Below are 21,575 nucleotides of genomic sequence, written 5' to 3'. Positions count from 1 at the left end.
TTATACCGCACTTGGCGTCGTTTCTCGGCAAGGGGCGGTCTTTCCGAGCCTGTCTCCTACCATTGGCTCAGAGGAGCTTATGGTGAGGAAAGCGAAAAAAAGTCCCCGAGCAGTCGAACTGATCTTGTTGACAGCCCCACGTGGGGCAAGATTACAACCTTTCAAGAAATCCCCCCCACCCACTCCCAATTTCTCCTTTTCTTGTCAACATCCAGCATCACCACTAAGGGCAAAAACTACAAGTCCTGTTTACGATGAACTTTCACAGTCATTGCAAACAACACGGTGATATGAAGTTTTTTTGTTTTGTTTTGTTTTGTTTTGAACCACTGTGGCTTCAGTTTGCCCCTGGACAAGCTGACATGTTTATGATAGTCAGAAAACACATAGGTCACAGCGCAGACATTCTAAGAGATTCTCTTTTATTTATTATTATTATCATCGTTTGCAGAGGCGTTATTTACCATTCGATAGCAACATCCCCGGTTTTTGGAATTATGTAACTATTACGCCTCGTGTTTTTCCACAGTGGGCATAGAAGAATTCAGACTATCCTACAGGTGACAACAGAACTGAGTGTGCGGATTAGCCGAGGGAAAATTGGCGGATCTTTTTTCTGTGGGTGAGCCGCATTAAAACAGTAGTGACGATTAATTTGATGTGTGATAAACTCTGGAACAATCCTTTGGCGGACTAGCGGATTTCCCCAGTCTGGAGAGTCACTGGGGAGATATTTATATATATCATCTATCCGAACTTTCCCTGTGCAGCTTTCCATTGCTCTTAATAAACAACCGGTTCCCGGTGCACCTGCTTGGCGCGTCACTGCGGTCAAGTGAGCCCTCACTTACGAAGTCACAGTCAAGCTAGCCGCCCCGCCAGCCGCACCTAAAATGTGGTTGCACTACTCTTACGTATATTACGGTACGGATGAAGCCCGGCTAAGAAACGCAGTCTTTTGTGTCCTGACACTATATTACTTTACAATCCACTCCCAAATTTGGTTCATCTCCACTTTTCACCCCATGATCCACAGCCAAAATTGCTGTACAATTCAGCGAAAATTAACAATAAAATTTAACCAATATACAGTACTGTACTTTTATAGTATCTTCATTTTTGACCTCAGATTACAGGAAAACTGTAAGAGGTGACGCAGATATTTCACTGGATTCTGACTGTGGGTGACCCCCACTCTTCACCCTGTGATCCACAGACAAATTTACTGTACAGTTTTCCTGAAAAGTGATAGTAAACTTTACCCAAATTACTCTACTGTACTCTATATATTCCCATCTTTCACCTCAGATTACAGGAAAACTGTAAGAGGTGACGCAGATATTTCACTGGATTCTGACTCTAGGCCATCTCCACTCTTCACCCTGTGATCCACAGACAAATTTACTGTACGGTTTTCCTGAAAATTGATAGTAAACTTTGCACTATTTACTGTACTGTACTCTATATATTCCCATCTTTGACCTCAGATTACAGGAAACTGTAAGAGGTGACGCAGATATTTCACTGGATTCTGACTCTAGGTGACCCCCATTCTTCACCCTGTCATCCACAGACAAGTTTACTGTACGGTTTTTGAGAAAATTGATAGTAAACTTTGCACATTTTACTCTACTGTACTCTATATATTCAAATCTTTGACCTCAGATTACAGGAAAAGTATAAGAGGTGACACTGATATCTCACTGGATTCTGACTCTAGGCCATCTCCACTCTTCACCCTGTGATCCACAGCCGAATTTACTGTACGGTTTTCCTGAAAATTGATAGTAAACTTTGCACATTTTACTCTACTGTACTCTATATATTCCCATCTTTCACCTCAGATTACAGGAAAACTGTAAGAGGTGACGCAGATATTTCACTGGATTCTGACTCTAGGCCATCTCCACTCTTCACCCTGTGATCCACAGACAAATTTACTGTACGGTTTTCCTGAAAATTGATAGTAAACTTTGCACTATTTACTGTACTGTACTATATATATTCCCATCTTTGACCTCAGATTACAGGAAAACTGTAAGAGGTGACGCAGATATTTCACTGGATTCTGACTCTAGGTGACCCCCATTCTTCACCCTGTCATCCACAGACAAGTTTACTGTACGGTTTTTGAGAAAATTGATAGTAAACTTTGCACATTTTACTCTACTGTACTCTATATATTCAAATCTTTGACCTCAGATTACAGGAAAAGTATAAGAGGTGACACTGATATCTCACTGGATTCTGACTCTAGGCCATCTCCACTCTTCACCCTGTGATCCACAGCCGAATTTACTGTACGGTTTTCCTGAAAATTGATAGTAAACTTTGCACATTTTACTCTACTGTACTCTATATATTCCCATCTTTCACCTCAGATTACAGGAAAACTGTAAGAGGTGACGCAGATATTTCACTGGATTCTGACTCTAGGTCATCTCCACTCTTCACCCTGTGATCCACAGACAAATTTACTGTACGGTTTTCCTGAAAATTGATAGTAAACTTTGCACTATTTACTGTACTGTACTATATATATTCCCATCTTTGACCTCAGATTACAGGAAAACTGTAAGAGGTGACGCAGATATTTCACTGGATTCTGACTCTAGGTGACCCCCACTCTTCACCCTGTCATCCACAGACAAGTTTACTGTACGGTTTTTGAGAAAAGTGATAGTAAACTTTGCACATTTTACTCTACTGTACTCTATATATTCCCATCTTTGACCTCAGATTACAGGAAAACTGTAAGAGGTGACGCAGATATTTCACTGGATTCTGACTCTAGGTGACCCCCACTCTTCACCCTGTCATCCACAGACAAGTTTACTGTACGGTTTTTGAGAAAATTGATAGTAAACTTTGCACATTTTACTCTACTGTACTCTATATATTCAAATCTTTGACCTCAGATTACAGGAAAAGTATAAGAGGTGACACTGATATCTCACTGGATTCTGACTCTAGGCCATCTCCACTCTTCACCCTGTGATCCACAGCCGAATTTACTGTACGGTTTTCCTGAAAATTGATAGTAAACTTTGCACATTTTACTCTACTGTACTCTATATATTCCCATCTTTCACCTCAGATTACAGGAAAACTGTAAGAGGTGACGCAGATATTTCACTGGATTCTGACTCTAGGCCATCTCCACTCTTCACCCTGTGATCCACAGACAAATTTACTGTACGGTTTTCCTGAAAATTGATAGTAAACTTTGCACTATTTACTGTACTGTACTATATATATTCCCATCTTTGACCTCAGATTACAGGAAACTGTAAGAGGTGACGCAGATATTTCACTGGATTCTGACTCTAGGTGACCCCCATTCTTCACCCTGTCATCCACAGACAAGTTTACTGTACGGTTTTTGAGAAAATTGATAGTAAACTTTGCACATTTTACTCTACTGTACTCTATATATTCAAATCTTTGACCTCAGATTACAGGAAAAGTATAAGAGGTGACACTGATATCTCACTGGATTCTGACTCTAGGCCATCTCCACTCTTCACCCTGTGATCCACAGCCGAATTTACTGTACGGTTTTCCTGAAAATTGATAGTAAACTTTGCACATTTTACTCTACTGTACTCTATATATTCCCATCTTTCACCTCAGATTACAGGAAAACTGTAAGAGGTGACGCAGATATTTCACTGGATTCTGACTCTAGGTCATCTCCACTCTTCACCCTGTGATCCACAGACAAATTTACTGTACGGTTTTCCTGAAAATTGATAGTAAACTTTGCACTATTTACTGTACTGTACTATATATATTCCCATCTTTGACCTCAGATTACAGGAAAACTGTAAGAGGTGACGCAGATATTTCACTGGATTCTGACTCTAGGTGACCCCCACTCTTCACCCTGTCATCCACAGACAAGTTTACTGTACGGTTTTTGAGAAAAGTGATAGTAAACTTTGCACATTTTACTCTACTGTACTCTATATATTCCCATCTTTGACCTCAGATTACAGGAAAACTGTAAGAGGTGACGCAGATATTTCACTGGATTCTGACTCTAGGTGACCCCCACTCTTCACCCTGTCATCCACAGACAAGTTTACTGTACGGTTTTTGAGAAAATTGATAGTAAACTTTGCACATTTTACTCTACTGTACTCTATATATTCAAATCTTTGACCTCAGATTACAGGAAAAGTATAAGAGGTGACACTGATATCTCACTGGATTCTGACTCTAGGCCATCTCCACTCTTCACCCTGTGATCCACAGCCGAATTTACTGTACGGTTTTCCTGAAAATTGATAGTAAACTTTGCACATTTTACTCTACTGTACTCTATATATTCCCATCTTTCACCTCAGATTACAGGAAACTGTAAGAGGTGACGCAGATATTTCACTGGATTCTGACTCTAGGCCATCTCCACTCTTCACCCTGTGATCCACAGACAAATTTACTGTACGGTTTTCCTGAAAATTGATAGTAAACTTTGCACTATTTACTGTACTGTACTATATATATTCCCATCTTTGACCTCAGATTACAGGAAACTGTAAGAGGTGACGCAGATATTTCACTGGATTCTGACTCTAGGTGACCCCCATTCTTCACCCTGTCATCCACAGACAAGTTTACTGTACGGTTTTTGAGAAATTGATAGTAAACTTTGCACATTTTACTCTACTGTACTCTATATATTCAAATCTTTGACCTCAGATTACAGGAAAAGTATAAGAGGTGACACTGATATTTCACTGGATTCTGACTCTAGGCCATGTCCACTCTTCATCCTGTCATCTACAGACAAATTTACTGTACGGTTTTTGAGACTGCTGTGTTAACAGAGTATGACAAAGGCTAAGAAAATGTACTGCCTAAAATAATATCAAATTTAAACAACTAATTACAAAATTGCTACACCTGCTGTTATTGCCAGGTGTTCGATAGAGTATTATTTAGTCATAAAAATACATATCATTGACATATCATCAGTAAAAGAAATACTCTCACTATGCAAGACATGTTTGGAAATTCAGTTAATAAATATTGTATGAAATCTATACAGATGTTTGAAGGTATAATGCAAAGCATGTTTGTTTCTTATGGCTTACAAATGTGTTTTCCTTTAACAAAATTTACATTTCATTTATACAGTTTCGCAGATGAAACAATAAAATAGGTTTCCTGAACTGTTCTTCATGGCCCAAATTTTGAATCCTTTTGAGGGTGATGCATTATCCATGAAGGTGGGCAATTTGTTCATTGATCTCTGACCCTCACTGACTCTGACGCCTCCTAATTCTGCTTCCAGCCTTGCTGATTAATTTGTTCTTCCTTTTGGCATCCCTGTCACTGATGCTGTCACCAGTTGTACACAACATCTCTGCTTGTCCACCAGTCTAATCTGTAATTCAGGTGAACCCAGAATTACCTGTATCTTTGTAATGTTCAAAAATATACACTATATGTTGATGTGCATTGTCCCACCTTTCTTTCCTTTATAAGTAAGAATCTCTATGGTTTTAATGACAATTCATATACAGATTGCGGATGACATTTTATTCAACACTCAAATAAGTTCCTCACCAGCATACTGTAGTACAATTTCAGCCCACCGTTAATAAACCCATCCAATGCAGCGTTATCAGAGAAATTATGCAAGTGTTATGTTTGTATGTACTAGTAATCTATTTATCATTTATCATGACTCCTGCTCTGATGATTATTTTCTTCTCCTTCTGTAATTTTAATAGATAAAGGATGTTGAACATTAAGCTCCAAACAGGATGAATGAGGAAGACCACAGAGGAGAATCGTGGATGTAGTGAAAGAATACATGCAGATGGTTTTTTTTATGGTGGAGGAGCAACTTCTGATACCATCTTAAAGAAAAAACACATAAAATTGAAGAGTAAAAATAATGACAACAATATGTCTAAATTTTGTATTAATTTTTTAGAGCAAATGCAGTCTTGTCATGGTCAGAGTTGCCCACTCATATTTGACTAATTCAAATAAAATTACTGAATTAAATGCTTATGTTCTAATAAAAGGCATTGTTTAATACTTCTGCATGACAACCCAAATAATCAATGAGAGGGAAACGGGAAGATTAGTCATCAGGCAAGGTTTACTGTTCATTTACCATGCCTTGATAAAAGTAGCTTAACAAAAGAAACAGGCTGTGGACGAGAACCGGGCGGCTGAGCCAGATCAAAGACATTACTAAAACAAAAAGATGCCAACAGCTTCCCTAAAGTGGAAATCTAATAATATGCAAAACAAAGGCCTGTGTAGCTGCTTGACACATAAGGTCAGTCACAGGATACAAAAGTGTCATCACCTGCCTAACCTAGTGTTTTTAACACTTAAAGCTCATTTGAATGTGTTTGGGGTACTCCGATCTTATCTGTCCAGCCTCACACCCAAACACTCTATTCACACACACAGACACCTACTAACAAAAGTTCAAAGACAGTCAGAAGCCAACCTGGCCTGGGAGCTGTTTTTTTAAATTATCCCAGGCAAGCGATTGGTCTACTGTTCCCCAGATCAGCCAATAGAGACATGCCAATTACCTTTGCATTGGACAATAGAATGAGGCTTGACACGTGAAAGACAAGAGTAACAGAAAACACAGAGCTGGATGCCATGGCATGCAACAGATCTTGTTCCATGCTCATTTTTGATTGTCTCAGTAAATATGTTAAGTGCACAAACGTTGAAAATCTAACTCACTCACTTGTCCAATAGAAAATAATATTTTCCTCTTTGTTTGTTAATTTTCATGTTACTATAAGTAATAGTAGTCTTAGAGGTATAAAAACAATTTTCAATTCTCATAATTTATATGAAGTCTTTATCACATCTTTTACAATATATTTTAAGCAATATGCTTTTGTCTTTTTCTCTGACACTCATTGTCTTTAACATTAATATTATGAATTACCTATACAATATCTTGCCTTTTGATTGCAGGTTTCATACATTTTTTTGTTTTTTCATACTGTAACTCATAGAAATATTTCTGCCAATACTATTTTGATTATATTTTATACATGACATTAAAAGGTTGTACATTGCCTTAACATTTTTTAGTTTTTGCTTCATTATTAGAATTAAATTATTATTTTTTGTTAATTCAATGCAAACTGATGTGTGGGACAAGAGTCACATGACATATAGCCAACCCACCTTTGATCTTTCGGTATTTATTGAGTCGTTGCATCGTACGGACAGATAACGTAGCTTTCATTGCGACAGGAACGGTTATATGTGGTTACGCTGTCATTACATATACTTATTATTAGTACACTGAACTTTTCTTCGAGGCCTACGTGGACAAAAATTTTCGGTTTACCCACCAACAATAAAATGGAAAGGTGAGTAATTAACACTAAAAATTGAACTATTAACAAGAAACGAGAACATTCTAGCCATTTCATGCCAGTTATTTCCTCAGTCTAATTATAGAAAATTGTTTTAGATTGTTTGCGCTTTGTATATAGTCTTCATCCAGAAATGTGTCTAAAATCATAATTTTTAGAATTTGAAAACTTTAATAATATTGATATACTAACCGATGGAGAGCATATATATATAGAAATATAACATATAGCCTACCTAAGATTAGATTTTGTACTCTTAGGCGTACATTTAAAGTAACACACTCCATTTAAGCGTAGTTAAAACTTTTGATGTTGTATCTTTTTTTAAATATAAATATTCATTAAGAAAAAGAAGTGATATCACATTGAGATAATTGAAAGATACGTAACATTTTGTAGTACGAAAAAATACGTTAAAACAAAATCCATGTTTGGTTGATTAGTTGTAAAACAACCATAATAAGTAACAGTGTTCACCATGATAAATAACTCATCTCACAAAAGTCTTTTTGTCACATAAGGTCATAAATTCTCTTTTAAGCATTTGCACTGGGTATTACCAGATTTAAATTTTTCATTGGCTTGACACAATGAGTCTTTCATGTCGTTGTGATTGTGATAATGATTGTAAATACGTTCAGAGCAACGGTCTTTAACAGCTTGTCTTTGTGGTTTAGGAGCCACTCAAAATGTATATCCAACAGAGTATAACATTATTAATACTAATAAATCAGGTAGGGAATGTGTATTATACACAGTGAATTAGTGCTTGTGGTTTTAACTATAGTGTTGATTACAGTAATTTGCACTGTGAATTTTAAAACTTAGAACTTAGTGATAGTGTATTAGCAAATAAACATTAAAAAGGACTGTGTTAGTTAGCACTTGTATGTCCAAAAATCTAACTGCTACCAGTTATGTTGTTGGCATAGAAAAATGCACCAAAAGATTTTTCCGCATCATGCGTTTGGACATCACTAGAGTGTGGGTACTTGGAGTGCCCCAAAATGTTTTCTGAAGTCTATTAAACTTAAATGAAGAGTTCACATTTATGCTGTTTCATATGTTATTGTTGATCAGCATTGCAAGGTTGATCTCAGGATAACAGATATGTTCATATGGTTTGTTTTTCTTTGTATTAATTTTCATTTGTCTCAAAATTTCAGGACCTGCACTTTTTCAGTTTTTGGAAAGGCAAGTAATTTAACAAAAAATAATGTGATACATTATTGTGGTGTAAGTGATACAGATTGAACAAAGATGTGTTAATGTCACTGTTCTCTTTTACATAAAAGGCACGGACAATTTCAAAATCCCTGCCAAATATATTAGAGGTCATTCACAAGTATGCTGAACCCGGGACCAGTCTAAAGACCTACAGTATTCACAAAGTGCATGGCTTTTGGGAAAATGTCTCAAGAGATTTGGAGTGCCTAATACATGTCTTAATAGGAAAAAAATTCTCAAAGCAGTCCTGCAGTATGAAAAGGTAAGCAATGTGTTCTCACAAAGTATTTATTTATTCCATTTAAAAAAAAAAGTTTAAAAAAAAGAACAGATATTTCTTTGGTAGAACTTCCTGTAATAAAATTATTATGCAAAATCAAATATTTTTACAGACCACATCAGGGGTAGAGGGTCCCTTGCTACAGACTGATTTCCTACTGCAGAGACAACACTTGGAGATGATGTTCCTTCCATTGTAAGAAATGTGTCATACACTTACTGTCAGATTTAAAATTTTGAAGCCATTATGACAACCTTATCCAGCTATAGTAGAGATCCAGCTTTTAGATACAAATAAAACAAATTCACTCCAAAATGTCATCTTTAAAATAATTTAAATCTTGAAACAGAGTAATAATGAGTCATATGGAGAGCAAGAAAGTAGATTACAATGGGCTTAACAGCAAGTAAACACATACCAAAGCAAATCACCAAACCATGAGGTGTAGAGCCTTAAGCACCCACAGGACAGCCTCACAAAGACCTGAGTGTCAGATCTGACCTCCACTTTAAAGGAGTAACCAACTCATCCTCCTGCTGCTGACTAACTTTTCACTCTTGTCTTCCACCCTTCTAATTTCTCCATTTGATCTTGTTATTGCCCAATCCAGTTCCAAAATCTGAATCAGAATATTACTTTATCATTTACAATAATTATAGTACTATATTCCTTTGCTGAATATTTTTTCCCTTATAAACCGTCATTACATAGTGATTCCTTTCAAAATATTTTGTAATAATGTATGTTAACAAGACATACAGATATTTCAGTCTAATTGTTATGTTTTAATTAATTTGTGATTCGTTAGAATGAGGAAGACATTGTTGTTGAGCCAAAGTCTCCACAATCTGTAGGAAATGTACCTTTACCTTCAAGAAAAGAGGTAATTATTGTATATTATTTAGTATTACATTGTGATACCTTGGAAAAACATTAATTTGTAAATTAACGAAAACGCTTTCTCTTCCCAGGATGCACTTCAAAAACCTGCAGAGAGCGCATCCATACCCCAGACACACAATCCCTCGAGAGTGACTCTAAATCTTCATCTTCAAATGCAAATGCTAAGGTAATTTCATAACTTTTGCTGTTTTTTAATGCACAACAGAGAAAGAAACACGGAGTTTATATTTTTGTTAAACACTATCAGGATGTAATTATTATATTAAAAATTTTGTCTTTTAAATGTAATCCAAGTTTAAATTTAAAGTTAAATCTTTTTGTGATGATCTTTAGAGGTAAATAAATATTTCTTAGTCATATTCACTTACTTGTACTATGGGTTCATTAGTGAAATTGTAACATAATGATGCTGTTTCATAGAGACACTGTAGTGACAAACATTGAAAGTATTTATATATTTTTTTGAAATATATATCTGTATGTTGCAGAGGAATGAATCAGATGAATCAGCTAAGGTCAACACAGACAGTAGCAGTTCAGGAGAAAGATTTTCACATCTGGTTTGCCACAGCAGAAAACTTTCTTTTTCATAAATGAGAATGAATGGAAGGAGTTACGGCAACATCAGTCAGGAAGACTATTTAAAGGACTGCAGTGGACAAATATAATTGCTAGTGGAATCAGAACCCTTAATCCGTACTGCAGTTTTGGATTTCGGAGACACAGTGTGAAAAAACTCTCTTCAAGATCAAAGGCACCGGTTTTCAGGTGTATGGGGTACTGCAGATTTCAGGACTGCCCTGTTACTGTGGATGTGGTGGTTTATGACGAAGAGACACTGAAAGCAGAAGTCGTTTTTAAAGGAGGTGAGGTCTGCCATAATAACAAGAGCTGAAAAGGCGGCCTGTGCGTGCACAATCACGTCAAAGTGCTGGAGAACTCCTCAAAAACAAATTACAAGGAGCTTGTACTTGGAGTCTTTACAGAAAGTGCCACAAAAGGTGATCCAATCTGGCAACAGGGATGAGCTCCAACAAAAGAAGTCTTGAAAAACATTGCATGGTCTGAAAGAAAAGCCAGTAGAGCAGATCCCAACGAGCTGATGAGCTTACAAAAGATAATTCAACAGTATCAGGACACTGAAAAGGACGTACTGCAGAAGATTCTGATGCATCCAAAGGGCATAATGCTGTGGTCTAAGAAAACCTTGTCAGTTTTTCATCAAAGATGCAAAGAAGACATTGTGTACTTTGATGCCACTGGAAGTATAATAAGAAAAGAAAGTGCTGGAAGGCCACCATATTATGTGTATGAGTTGGTTGTCAGAAACCCATCCAAAGGTGCTTCTCCTCTTCCAGTTGCTACATATGTCACATGTGACCACACTACTGCCTCTGTGACATACTTCTGCAGGCCTTTCAGACTGATCTGTAAGAGCATTTGGTAATCGGGCCTACAACAGGCCTGTCATGTTCATGTGTGATGGATCCCTAGTACTCCTTCGATCCATTTCCATGACATTCTGCAGAACAAGTCTAGAGGATCTGCTGCAGAAGTACTATGTCTTACTCACTGGCCAGCATTCAGCACAGGAATTCAACATTCCCATTCTTCATCGATGTTTGAGCCATGTCATGAAAAATGCCAAGGACCTTTGTAAAAAACAGTGAGTACATTTATATCAATAATTAAAAAAGAATACAAGATTTGTAATGTAAAGGCCCTACTAACAGTGATTTCATTCGTTCATTTTCCCAGCATTCCAGAGAACTACAGGCTTGGAATGCATGTGTTTGGGCTCCTTGCATGCTGTGATAACTTAAAAGACATGGATGATGTTGTCCATAGTGCAGCAATAGTGTTTTGCAGTCCTTGTAGTGGAAGGAACGTAACAAAACACTACAACAACTTGAAAATCCTTATGCAAAAAAGGGGACCTGGATTTGGATGAAAAGACTGTGATTGCTGAGGACTACAAGGTTAGCTAAGATTTATTATTTAAGTAATCTTATTAATAACTTTTTTACTTGTTTATGTCCCAAATGAATTAATGAATTAAATGATTAAAATATATATATATTTTAAACCACAATAACATTATATATAATTAATTTCTCTTTGCTTTGATAACTTACTGAATATAGATATATATCTGTTTACAGACTGATGTTCAGAATGCCCCCTTGAAGACCCATTTCCAGGCAATTGTTGACAATGCAACACTGGACTGTGAGGGTGAAAGAAACATCTTTCATGCACCCAAATTTATTGCCGGTCTGGTAAATCACCTTCTACCACATGCAACTTTGTGGTCATCAATGATGCTCGGTACATTTTTTTATTTGTTGTATTACTATCATAAATTGTCATTTATTAATAAATGTAAATGTGATAAATGTTGAATTATCTATTTTAATTATGTTTTGAATTACTTGTATTCTTCTTAGGGGATCTTGGACGTCATGGTACTGGTCCTGCTTACCAGCAGCTCAGTAAACTCTATAGTGACATTCAGCAATCCAGAACCAGGTATCATAGCGAGAAGAATAAGTGAAAAGAAACATAAGTTGTATATAAATTTACAATCCATAGATATGACTTAAACAATGTACTATTGCATTTAAGAATTTTACACAAGACAACAGAACCCAAGGAATCATGGAGAAAAGCCAGTGGGATTGAAAAAAATCCGTATCCAGAGAAGGAGACTGACAAGGCTTGATGACTTTGTGGAAATTTATCAAAAATGCATGATGCCCTCCTGCTTGAATATGCAGACATGAAAAATCAAGACAAAAGGTATGAATAACTTCCTAATAATGAAAATGATGTTTTATACAAATAGAACAAGAAACTAAGAAAAAGTGAAAACATTTGGCTATGACTGTAGAATTAAGAGTTGATAAAATAAGTAAGCACTAAAGTATGTATGTGTAATCAACAGTCTTTTCGCGTGGAAATGGAGAAATGGAAAGACAAACGCATTAAACGGAAAGGTGTGTACGTGTCACCGTTAGTGACCGAACTGCCACTGAAGAAAAAGAAAACTGAGGTAAGTCATCATGTTCCCATTATTTTCAATAATTAAACCTTGTGATGTCCTCCCGATTGCCATACTCCTTTTGTCCTCTGGGGTAAAGCGTCTGCTTGACTATTTATAAAGCATCAATTATAAATTATAAATTATCATCCGTGGAATACAGTTTTATCAAACTGTATTCCAACTGATTACCTGAAATTTTTATGTTTTTGACAATGTATTACACCTAGGCATGGGCCTTAGTGACCCCACTTTAATGACAAACAATGCATGTCCATAGGTGACCAAGTGCGGAGGAAGCTCAGGTTTTTTGCTTTTGCTGGTCACACCATGTACAGCTTTGTTTTCAGCAGTTGTAGGCCAAGGGCATATGAATTAAACAAGCTTTCAAGGGTGATCATTGTCTTTTGGAGACCTACTGTATTAAGCACAGCTCGCGTGCCCTGACTGCAGGCAGCAAGTTGCAATCGTACACTAGCATGTTCTCTGTACAGCTGGACCGGGCATCACATACTGCCCATGTTTTCTCTCATAGTTCCTCTGTTTACTTGGGATGTAATGTTGGACAGAGTCCTTTAAGGGACTAGGCACTCATACACAGTCATATCAGTACTGTATGGTACACAACAGCAGGACAGATGCTCACTCGTTACATACATCTCAATCAGAAACAGTTTTGTCATTGATGACCATATTCTATTGTCTATTATATTCTATTATATAAAGTCATTCAAATGTTATCTGTTAACAGATAAAAGGGAAGACCACTGTTCAAACCTTTAAACAGGAACAGCACAAACAACATGATGCTCGTCAAAACCAGGTATTTTTAGATATGTTTTAAAGTCTACATTTATGTTTTGTGTGTTATTGTCATAAATGACTCTGAAAATTGACATGTGTATATCTTTGTAGGATGAGAGCCAGGAACAAATAGCCGTTTGCCAAAAAATAGCAACATACATGGCTAATAAAGTGTCGGTCACAGTATGGAAAGGAGATTTATGTGCCTTCAAAGTGGATGCAATTGTGAATGCAGCTAATGAAAGTCTCTCTCACATGGGTGGACTTGCAAAGGCACTGTCTGCTACTGGAGGACGTACTATCCAAGCAGAGAGTGATGTCTTCATTGCCAAAAATGGCAAATTAAAGGCTGGACAAGTTGCAGTTACCACAGCAGGCAAACTACCTTGCATGAAGCTGATTCATTTGGTAGGCCCGTGTCTGCAGAATGACCCCACAGTGCACATGATATCCCATGCAAAGAAACTTTTAACTAAAGGTATTTTGAATGTCATGACATGTGCAGAAGAGCACAAATTTTCATCTGTTGCCATTCCAGCAGTGAGCTCTGGAATATTCAACTTTCCAGTCTCAATTTGTGCTGATGTTGTAGTCACCACAATCAAAAAGTACATTAAACATAAGAACCCACAAGTCCTCCATTTGAAATACACCTGGTAAACAACGATGATCCAACCGTGAAGGAAATGGAAAGGGCCTTCAAAGAGATCCTTTTGGAGCCACTCTCTGATGTCAGGAGGACAGTGAGTACACCCATTTTTAAAGTATAATTGTTATCTTTAGTGTTAGAAAAAAATGATAACAATCAGCATGAATAAATAATTATTATGAAATAACAAGTGAAATTGAAGAATTATAGCATCTTTGATGCATAGAATAACCCTTTTCAAATTGTGCAATAAAAATTAGGCCACAAAAAGTAGCAGTCATTAAATACATTCAGGCTATGTTGTTCTTCTTCATTTGTTATGATTTTGTAAGCCAACAAACACCGCACTTAGTTAGTATTATGTGAAATATATCAGCATTAATAACGTGTAATTCATGCAAAAGGTAATGCCATGTTTTCCTTAATAAAACATTACTTAAAATGATCACAGCAGTAACAAATATTTTCTTTTAAATTCAACCCACAAATCGAGGGGCCAGAGGATTCTCCATCTACACTGGAAAGGACAGAGCACCTTGAGAGAAACACAACCGGTCTAACAAAGGACACTGCATCACAGGTGATGTTTCACAAACAAACTCTAATTCAAAAACTATGTCATGTGTTTGAAAAACCAAGTTTGTTAGTACATATTTTTGTAATTATATATTAGATTTTATTATATGTATGTGTTGATGAATGAAAATTACAGATCACAGAAAAATGACAAATGTCAGTCCAACAATAAATGTAACATTTACAAGTTACTGGCCTTAATTTTACAAGAACAACAGTAACTGACTCAATTTTTAATTTCTTATTGTAGTTTAACATCTCAAATAAATTACATTAAAATCTATGTCAAATTTGGAGATGTTTTCGTGTTGTTGCGTCAGGTACATAAAATACTTTTAAAAATTACATTTAAAACCTCTCCTAAGAAGAATTTTTAGAACTTTATTTAGTTACTTTGTGTTGTTGAAACACAGGTCGCATATTTGTGGAAACAACAGGAAACGGAAGTTGTTGTTTCTGTGGTCCCATCTCAGATTAGAGGTAACAACTTTGTCATACGTCACAGTGAGTTCCTGACCCTTAGACCACACAGCTGGCTTGTTGGAGAGGTATGTAATCCAGGTATTAACCCGCCTTCCCCCAAAAGTACTGCATAAGGATAACGTTAAAGCTGGGGCAGAACATTAGTTGTTCCCTACACATTCAGTAAGTACTGCTTTAGATCTACATTCCAGGCATATCCTCATGACTGAATACTGAGTATACCTAAGTAAAAAACTCTTTATTAACCTTTGTATTCAAAAAATTTATCATGTTTACAAAGTAATAAAAGTTTATTTATATACTCCTCAGGTCATTGAAAGTCTCCTGCACCACTGGGCCATTCGGCTGAATCTGGGGAATAATATCTACATTATGAACCACTACACGAGCGGTGTGATCCTCTATGGAGAGAGAGAACTAATCAGGAGACAAAGCTTGTCCAAGGTAAATTTTTATTTCATATATTCTAGAATTCAGTTTTTTAAATTTTATCAATCTCTTGATATAAATGAAAAAAGTATTGTTGCAAATTTGTAAGTAATTCCTAATATGTCACAGGTGAACTTTGACAACTATCGAGCCATTTTATCCTTTGTGAACATTGGAAATGTACACTGGAAGTTTCTGGTTAGTACAAGCAGCATTTCTGTGAAAAAAAGTTTGTTTCAATAAAACATTCTTCATAATTTATGTACTTTTTAAATTTATATATCTATCGCAGTACATAAATGCAGATGACAGCTGTCTGTATTTGGTCGATCCTTCAAGAAACTCTTTGGAGCAGGAAGAGTCTGACCGTGCAGCCAAAAGATTCCGGTAATTATGCGTTATTACATGTATATAATAATAACATAATATTAGGTACTCTGTAATGCCATTAGAAAAGTCAGGAGGACAGAGGATGTCTTTTTCTATAGGTGAACATATGGTTGTAGATGAAAGTGTAATAAAATCCATGGTTATCAGTTCTTAAAGAATTAAAAAAATTACTTCAAAATTACACACATATGTAATTTTAAATAATAAAAATACCCTGACAGTGTTTAAGCAGTGAGACATTTGACACAGTTAACATTTGTAGATTTCAAAGAACATGTTATTATTTTTGATACTTCATGTAACATAATCTAGAGCACAGGGCTTTCTGACACACCATTAAAAACACATTGATATGTATTATATGTGTCTATGTGATTTATGAAAAAGTAGAGAATGTTCTTTTTCTGTGTGACTTTTATCTTTCATTTCTATATAAATGTCATGTACATTATGTTCACACAGTGAATACTTCAAAATGAGAAGGACATGCTACAACAAAACAGACTGGGTGAATGTGAGACTTCAAGGAGGAGTACTGACACATCCATTTCAACGTGATGGTTCTAGCTGCGGAGTAATGGTCATCATGGTATGGTACCACATTAAAGCAATAATATTGTTCTGTAAAATTAGAATAGATAAGTTAAAATCTCAAAAGGTTAAACTATTTAAATAGGAAGTGTAACATTTGCAGACGTTTTCAATTAAATTTTATTTTTTGTTTTCATTTCAGATGGCCAAAGCAGTAATGGAAGCATTCCCAAATAAACCAGAAATGACATTTTGACGACAAAAAAAGAGATGGCCCAGGCACGAAGGACATTTGCACAGACAATACTTGAGGCCTCAGGTGTGTAATCTCTTTTTCAAGTGGACATATTTGTTTGTGTCAAACTGATTGACACTAACATATATATATATTTTATGTTTTAGTATTTGACAGTGACACCAACTGTGCCATGTGTGCAACAGCGAAACCACCCAATCCAGGACCCTCCATCACTGACTGGGTATAGTGTTTTTAAAAATAGTTTTATGTTATCTACACAAAGTATTTGACTCTGTGTTGTTAAGGATTGTAATTTATGAAATCATAGAATTATTTACTTCATGTGTTTATGAAAACTCATATGTTATTTGTTTACAGATCCAGTGTGATAACTGCAACTGCTGGTTCCATTCTGAATGCCTGGACATGACAAATGAACAGCTCAGCAGCGCTCAGAAGACAGAGTGGAAGTGTGTGCTTTGTGTAACCTAATTCCACATGCAGTGAAAGGTACTAGAATAATCTGCTTATAGTTATTATTGGTGTTTTGAGGAACACATGTGTAAAACACAATATGTATAACATTCTTGCTTTGAGCACGTATTTTAAGTATTTCCTTTTTGATTTTTTGTGTTGATTTGTGTGATGACAGATAATGAATAACAATATATCAAAATGTATAATAGTAATCTGAGAAATCTGTAATATGAGAAATGTAATTTCTCACCCCAACCGGTCACAGCAGATGGCCGCCCCTCCCTGAGCCTGGTTCTGCTGGAGGTTTCTTCCTGTTAAAGGGAGTTTTTCCTTCCCACTGTCGCCAAAGTGCTTGCTCATAGGGGTCATATGATTGTTGGGTGTTTCTCTGTATGTGTTATTGTAAGGTTTAAGTTATTATGTAAAGTGCCTTGAGGTGGATATTGTTGTGATTAAGCGCTGAATAAATAATGTCTAAAACTAAAGTTGCTACTTGAGGTGGTGTGTGAATGATGTTTTGAAAATTTAAATTTTGTGTGGAAAGAAATTTCTTGTAGTTAAGTAAATACTTGAATGAACTCATTTTGTTCAGTAATAGATTAGGATTTAATTTAATCAGAAAACAGTACAGTAATTTGGGTAAAGTTCACTATTGATTTACTGGAAAACCATACAGTAAATTTGGGTGTGGATCACAGCGTGAAGAGTGGAGGTCCCAGAGTCAGAATCCAGTGAAATATCTGTCACCTCTTACAGTTTTCCTGTAATCTGAGGTCAAAGATTTGAATATATATAGTACAGTACAGTAAAAGTGCAAAGTTTACTATCACTTTTCTCAAAAACCGTACAGTAAATTTGTCTGTGGATGACAGGGTGAAGAGTGGGGGCACCTAGAGTCAGAATCCAGTGAAATATCTGCGTCACCTCTTACAGTTTTCCTGTAATCTGAGGTCAAAGATGGAATATATAGAGTACAGTAGAGTAAATGTGCAAAGTTTACTATCAATTTTCAGGAAAACCGTACAGTAAATTTGGCTGTGGATGACAGGGTGAAGAGTAGGGGTCACCAGAGTCAGAATCCAGTGAAATATCAGCGTCACCTCTTACAGTTTTCCTGTAATCTGAGGTCAAAGATGGAATATATAGAGTACAGTAGAGTAAAATTGTGCAAAGTTTACTATCAATTTTCTCAAAAACCGTACAGTAAATTTGGCTGTGGATGACAGGGTGAAGAGTAGGGGTCACCCAGAGTCAGAATCCAGTGAAATATCTGCGTCACCTCTTACAGTTTTCCTGTAATCTGAGGTCAAAGATGGGAATATATAGAGTACAGTAGAGTAAAATGTGCAAAGTTTACTATCAATTTTCTCAAAAACCGTATAGTAAATTTGGCTCTGGATGACAGGGTGAAGAGTGGGGGTCACCCACAGTCAGAATCCAGTGAAATATCTGCGTCACCTCTTACAGTTTTCCTGTAATCTGAGGTCAAAGACGGGAATATATAGAGTACAGTAGAGTAAAATGTGCAAAGTTTACTATCAATTTTCTCAAAAACCGTACAGTAAATTGTCTGTGGATGACAGGGTGAAGAGTGGGGGTCACCTAGAGTCAGAATCCAGTGAAATATCTGCGTCACCTCTTACAGTTTTCCTGTAATCTGAGGTCAAAGATGGGAATATATAGAGTACAGTAGAGTAAAATGTGCAAAGTTTACTATCAATTTTCTCAAAAACCGTACAGTAAATTGGCTCTGGATGACAGGGTGAAGAGTGGGGGTCACCCACAGTCAGAATCCAGTGAAATATCTGCGTCACCTCTTACAGTTTTCCTGTAATCTGAGGTCAAAGATGGGAATATATAGAGTACAGTAGAGTAAAATGTGCAAAGTTTACTATCAATTTTCTCAAAAACCGTACAGTAAATTTGTCTGTGGATGACAGGGTGAAGAGTGGGGGTCACCCAGAGTCAGAATCCAGTGAAATATCTGCGTCACCTCTTACAGTTTTCCTGTAATCTGAGGTAAAAGTTGAAGATATTAAAAGTACAGTACTGTATATTGGGTAAATGTTATTGTTAATTTTCGCTGAATCGTACAGTAATTTTGGCTGTGGATCATGGGTGAAGAGTGGAGATGAACCAAAACTGGGAGTGGATATTGAAGCAAAATAGTGTCAGGACACAAAAGACTGCGTTTCTAAGCCGGTCTTCATCCGTACCGTAATATACGTAAGAGTAGTGCAACCACATTTTAGGTGCGGCTGGCGGGGCGGCTAGCTTGACTGTGACTTCGTAAGTGAGGGCTCACTTGACCGCAGTGGCGCGTCATACCCTACTAACCTGTTACTCAACGTGCCCATGTGTTTAAGTCTGCCCAGCAGTTACCGAAATGTCCCGGAAGGAAAATCTGCAAGCCTGTCCTGACCCGAATAGGACCAGAATTCTTGGTGGCGATGTGTTTTGTGGGACTGGCCAACCAGCTTATGGCCACACGCCAGTTTTTGTTACCCCATTGAAAAAGCAAAGGCTTAAACAGTCTGTCTGGGGCGCGTGGCATTTCTGCACAGAGGTAAAGTGCAGCTCCGCCACACAACATCACTACATCCCTCCACCTGTCTCCGGTCTTTCCATGGCGCTGTCCTGCGTGTTTTATTACCCAGATCTATTCAGTGACCTGCGGCAGATGCCGACAGATGCGCACGGGCCCTTCCCAAAAAAGCGCCACGCGTCGCAGCCAGACGCCTTTTCTGGTCAGTTTATCTTATCGGTAGGATAAGCATGTGTTTACATTCATCATTAGTCCCTTTTTTCCGACAGATGTTGCGACCACAGCGAGGCCGTGCATGTAACTGGGTTGTTGTCTGAACTTGTCCATGTATAAGCAGTTAATTAGCACTGAATGTGAATGAATTACCAAAAACCTCACAACTTCACAACTTCTCTATCTATCTAAGAGGTCTAATATCTTCTTAACAAGTGAGACGTGCCCGCAAATGGGCCTAATTACAGGAATAACGCGCTCTGTTAAAGGTTGTTTTCATGATCTGTTTCATGTTAAATGGTGAGTCAAATAATAAGTCAAGCTGACATTTGTTTGGACGCAAAAAAAGATGCCAACATGATAAAGGAATGACCTTTAACCTAATCTCGCCTACACAGTCAACTGATGAAAACAAACTTGGCCCGCAGTAAGCAGAGGGCTTTGTGTCACAAATCTGGATTTACACCTCCACCTGCTGGTCGTCCAAAGATGAACGTGTCCTTTAAACAACTTAAGCCACATGACTCATGATTCCAGCCTCACAATGGTGAGTCACCAACCAGTCTCTGTGCTCTTACCCTCCACACAGCTGAGGTCAGACAAATACTGTTTGCCAGTCATGGAGCAGGAATAGCAAGGGGATACAAAAACAAGAGATTTGCAAGTGAAAAAAAGAAAGATATAATAGGAGGTAAATTTGCATAATGTAAAGTTAGTACAGGATTACCCATGCATAAATTCACATTTTACTCACATATAAATCAATAAAATGGTCTGTTCAGACAAACAAACAGGTCAGAAGAGTTGGATGAGGTTATACAATGAGGGAAATTCCAGAGTGCCTGTGAAAACCCACTGGAGAATACATTAGGAATATCTCTCATGTGATCTCGAGGAAACACCTGACTATGTTAAAGGTGTGGCAAACAATTCCAGTGAGAGTTCATACCTGTGAGGTTGTAAGTCCTCGTTTCTCTGAAATTTGGCTACAAATAGCACAGCACACCTGCAGAAAAGTTGGATAGGTGGAAAAGTGAGTGGAGAATATTAAATAAATCCATCTCCTGTAAGTGGTTGACAAGAATTGTAGCAGCCTATTTTTCACACCCTTATTTACGTCTTAGTCTTACTATCGGGACATTAAAAAAATCATCTGGTGCTTACCAGTTTTCTAAAATATTTAAATCCTTCCTCAGATGAACAACACATGACTTATTACGCTGTTAACTGTGTGTGTGTGTGTGTGGTGTGTGTGTGTGTGTGTGCAAATCTACATACACCATATGATTCAGTATTTTTAGTTGCAATGACTTTACGTAACTGTTTCTGTACTTTATCAGCCTCTGACATCAAATGTGGTGGAATTAAGCCCAATCGTCTTCACAAACATTGCTTCAGTTTGTTGAGATTTGCA

The 21,575-nt window shown here is 37.0% G+C and overlaps 2 protein-coding genes and 1 long non-coding RNA gene across 4 annotated transcripts; all 3 read left to right on the top strand.

Annotated features, from left to right (window-relative positions):
- Positions 1-12,573: 12,573 nt before the first annotated feature.
- On the top strand, positions 12,574-14,254 carry LOC109204386 (poly [ADP-ribose] polymerase 9-like). The gene is made up of 5 exons (XM_019365217.2): positions 12,574-12,585; positions 12,731-12,838; positions 13,578-13,649; positions 13,742-14,038; positions 14,169-14,254. Exons 2-5 carry the CDS (start codon positions 12,746-12,748, stop codon positions 14,172-14,174), a joined length of 468 nt encoding a protein of 155 aa, XP_019220762.1. The 5' UTR covers positions 12,574-12,585; positions 12,731-12,745; the 3' UTR covers positions 14,175-14,254.
- Positions 14,255-14,256: 2 nt separating this feature from the next.
- LOC109204387 (uncharacterized) lies at positions 14,257-15,445 on the top strand. Its single transcript, XR_002063895.2, has 3 exons — positions 14,257-14,373; positions 14,773-14,859; positions 15,269-15,445. It is a non-coding gene; the product is annotated as an uncharacterized LOC109204387 (long non-coding RNA).
- A 1,499-nt stretch (positions 15,446-16,944) lies between these two features.
- LOC109204385 (PHD finger protein 10-like) lies at positions 16,945-17,596 on the top strand. 2 transcript variants are annotated; one of them, XM_019365216.2, is made up of 3 exons: positions 16,945-17,007; positions 17,091-17,167; positions 17,305-17,596. In XM_019365216.2, the coding sequence occupies exons 1-3, from the start codon at positions 16,959-16,961 to the stop codon at positions 17,416-17,418; spliced, it is 240 nt and encodes a 79-aa protein (XP_019220761.1). In that variant the 5' UTR covers positions 16,945-16,958; the 3' UTR covers positions 17,419-17,596. The 2 variants fall into 2 exon arrangements, with proteins under 2 accessions (XP_019220761.1, XP_019220760.1); XM_019365215.2 differs by having other exon boundaries at positions 16,946-17,007; positions 17,085-17,167.
- Positions 17,597-21,575: the final 3,979 nt, after the last annotated feature.

Source organism: Oreochromis niloticus, linkage group LG12 (genome assembly GCF_001858045.2).
Source record: "Oreochromis niloticus isolate F11D_XX linkage group LG12, O_niloticus_UMD_NMBU, whole genome shotgun sequence".
In the NCBI taxonomy this organism is placed as follows: Eukaryota; Metazoa; Chordata; class Actinopteri; order Cichliformes; family Cichlidae; genus Oreochromis; species Oreochromis niloticus.
This window is presented reverse-complemented; position numbering and strand designations above follow the sequence as displayed.